The sequence below is a fragment of the Gossypium hirsutum genome, chromosome D03 (assembly GCF_007990345.1).
Source record: "Gossypium hirsutum isolate 1008001.06 chromosome D03, Gossypium_hirsutum_v2.1, whole genome shotgun sequence".
Taxonomy (NCBI): domain Eukaryota; kingdom Viridiplantae; phylum Streptophyta; class Magnoliopsida; order Malvales; family Malvaceae; genus Gossypium; species Gossypium hirsutum.
The window spans coordinates 46,775,633-46,778,056 of record NC_053439.1 but is presented as its reverse complement, the minus strand read 5'-3'; the positions used below and the strand labels follow the sequence as shown (position 1 = coordinate 46,778,056).

At 42.0% G+C, this 2,424-nt stretch overlaps 1 protein-coding gene across 1 annotated transcript; it reads right to left on the bottom strand.

The window, feature by feature from the left end:
* LOC107949934 (uncharacterized) lies at positions 1-2,424 on the bottom strand. The gene is made up of 4 exons (XM_016884692.1): positions 2,233-2,424; positions 1,982-2,081; positions 440-1,898; positions 1-250 (listed from the first exon to the last, which is right to left on the bottom strand). Exons 1-4 carry the CDS (start codon positions 2,422-2,424, stop codon positions 1-3), a joined length of 2,001 nt encoding a protein of 666 aa, XP_016740181.1.

The following is a 2,424-nucleotide window of genomic DNA, read 5'->3' as shown; positions in this document are numbered from 1 at the left end:
TCATGTCCCATCAAATGCCCTTACTATAGAATGACAAGACCTCAGATAGGACATATCAACCGGCATCCTAGAAAGCGTGGCCAAAGGCAGAACATTGAGTGCAGATCCATTGTCAATGATCACATTTAGTACAATGTAGCCCTTGCAATTGGTTGTGATGGGCAATGCTTTTACGGAGCCCCTACCATTTGGCGGTATTTCGTCATCACTAAAAGAGATGAAATTATCTGCATTCAGATTATTTACCCACCTATCAAGCTTTTCCACAGATACATTGTTCCCCACTTAAGCTTGATTTAACACTTTTAGCAAGGCGTTTCGATGTGGCTCCGAGTTCAACAATAGAGATAGTACCGAGATTCGGGCCGGCTGCTTGTTTAATTGTTCTACAACGTTATATTCGATGTACTTAATGAACTTTAAAAACTCACGTGCTTACTCCTCATTCACAGCCTTTTTAACTTCTTGCTCAGGTGGTATTTCAACATCGTCCTCAACCTCATACATTGGTGCTTTTCCTTTTTGGCTTGAACCAGCAACCTTCTTCTTTGGCTCAACCGTCTTGGGAGAATAACACCTTTCGCTGTAAGTAAAATGTCCTACTCCGCTGACATCTTCATTCATAAATTTGGACTTTTCACCTTCAAGCACAACGATATTGACATCGTTCTTCCACAACACTGCCTTGTTGCCCTTGTAAGAAAAAGGAGCAGGTACTTCGAGTATCAAACTTGATTTAACTTCTCGACTAACTTCTTCCTTCTTTGCCTCATAATAAATCACCAAAGGTCTATCGACGCTATAAGGGAAAGCCATCGATTGATTATCAGAGGCACATATTTCTCCTTCCTCGGCCCCTTTCACCCTATCAAAGACTTTGACCTCCTTGTTATCCATCATGTCCTGAAGTAATTTTCTAAATTCCTTGCAAGATTGAATGTCATGCCCTTCGACGCCATTGAAATCACAGAAACCTTGGTCTTTTGTACTTTCTTCTTTGAGAATTCTACTAGACGGGTAGAGCAAGCCATTTTCAACCATCATCTCCCATACCTTCCGCAAAGGTGTCCTTACTTCGGCAACATAACATTTGGCTCGCCAACCGTCTTCACTTGCCACTGCATTTACCTTCCCACTAGTATGGTTAGGAAGAGGATTTCTAGTCACATTGCTAACATCATCGAACCGCAGAATGCCGGCATCAATAAGACCTTGAACCCTCATTTTAAAAGCAAGGTAGTTTTCTATAAAGTGTCCCTGATTCCCAGCGTGATATACGCAGCTCGCGTTAGGATCATACCACTTTGGGTACGAGGGTTTCAGGGGTGCCATATAATGTGGAGATATTAATTGTTTTTCAAACAGCTTCGGGTATAATTCCCCATATGATACAGGAATTGGTGTGAGCTGAGGTCTTTCAGAATTAGGTCTCACTGATTTTTGTTCAGTTTTGGGTTGGCTTTGTGTAGGCATGGTATTTGGTGGGAACATGGTGAATGGTCTTTGGTTGTTTATGGCATACACGGGGTAAGACGGAGGTGCTTGATAGTAAAGACTTTGAGGAGGAAAGTAGAAGTTTGAAGGTGGGTGATAATGAGGTCGTGATTGGGCGTGATACAGATTGAGGGTACATTGACTATCAGTTCCAACCATATGGACCTCTGCCTCCTTTTTCTTTGCTGGTACTAACCTCTTCGAACTCTCGGGGCTTTCCATTCTCCCACTCTTGACGGCGTTTTCAATAAGTTCCCTGGATATTACAATATCCGTAAAGTCCTTTATGGCGCTTCCTACCAACTTATCGTAAAACGGCGCTTTCAGAGTATTGATGAAGAGAACCATTATCTCTGTCTTAGTTAACGGGGGCTCCACCTGAGCAGAGATATCCCTCCATCTTTCTGCATATTATCGAAAAGTCTCTGTTAGTTTCTTTTCCATCATTTGTAAAGTTAGTCGATCAGGCACCGTATCCGATACATGCCTATATTGCTCACAGAATGCTGATGCCAAATCTTTCCATGATCGAATTCTCTCTCTACTGAGCTAATTATACCATCGAAGAGCTGAGCCAACCAAACTATCTTGAAAGTAATGTACCAACAATTTGTCATCGTTCACATAACAAGTCATTTTTCGGCAAAACATGATCAGATGCGCATTTGGACATCTTTTTCCGTCATATTTCTTAAAATCTGGTGCCTTAAATTTTGGGGGTAGAACCAGATCGGGTACCAAACTGAGTTCTTTGGCACTCAAAGCAGAGAAAACTTCGGCACCTTCTACCGCATTGATCCTCTCTTCCAGGATCCTATACTTATCCTGAGCGTTATTGTCATCAATTTTTAGCCTTACTATTTCTACTGGATCATCTAGGTCTAGAACAATTGGATCCGAGGGATTAGCCCCAGAGTTCGATACAAACAT

Coding starts and splice junctions, on each gene's coding strand:
- LOC107949934 (XM_016884692.1), bottom strand. CDS start 2,424: ATGTTTGTATCGAACTCTGGGGCTAATCCCTCGGATCCAATTGTTCTA. Junction 1,899..1,981: donor GCATTCTGTGAGCAATATAG/GCATGTATCGGA, acceptor GATAATATGCAG/AAAGATGGAGGGATATCTCT. Junction 251..439: donor AAAAAGGCTGTGAATGAGGA/GTAAGCACGTGA, acceptor AAAGCTTGATAG/GTGGGTAAATAATCTGAATG.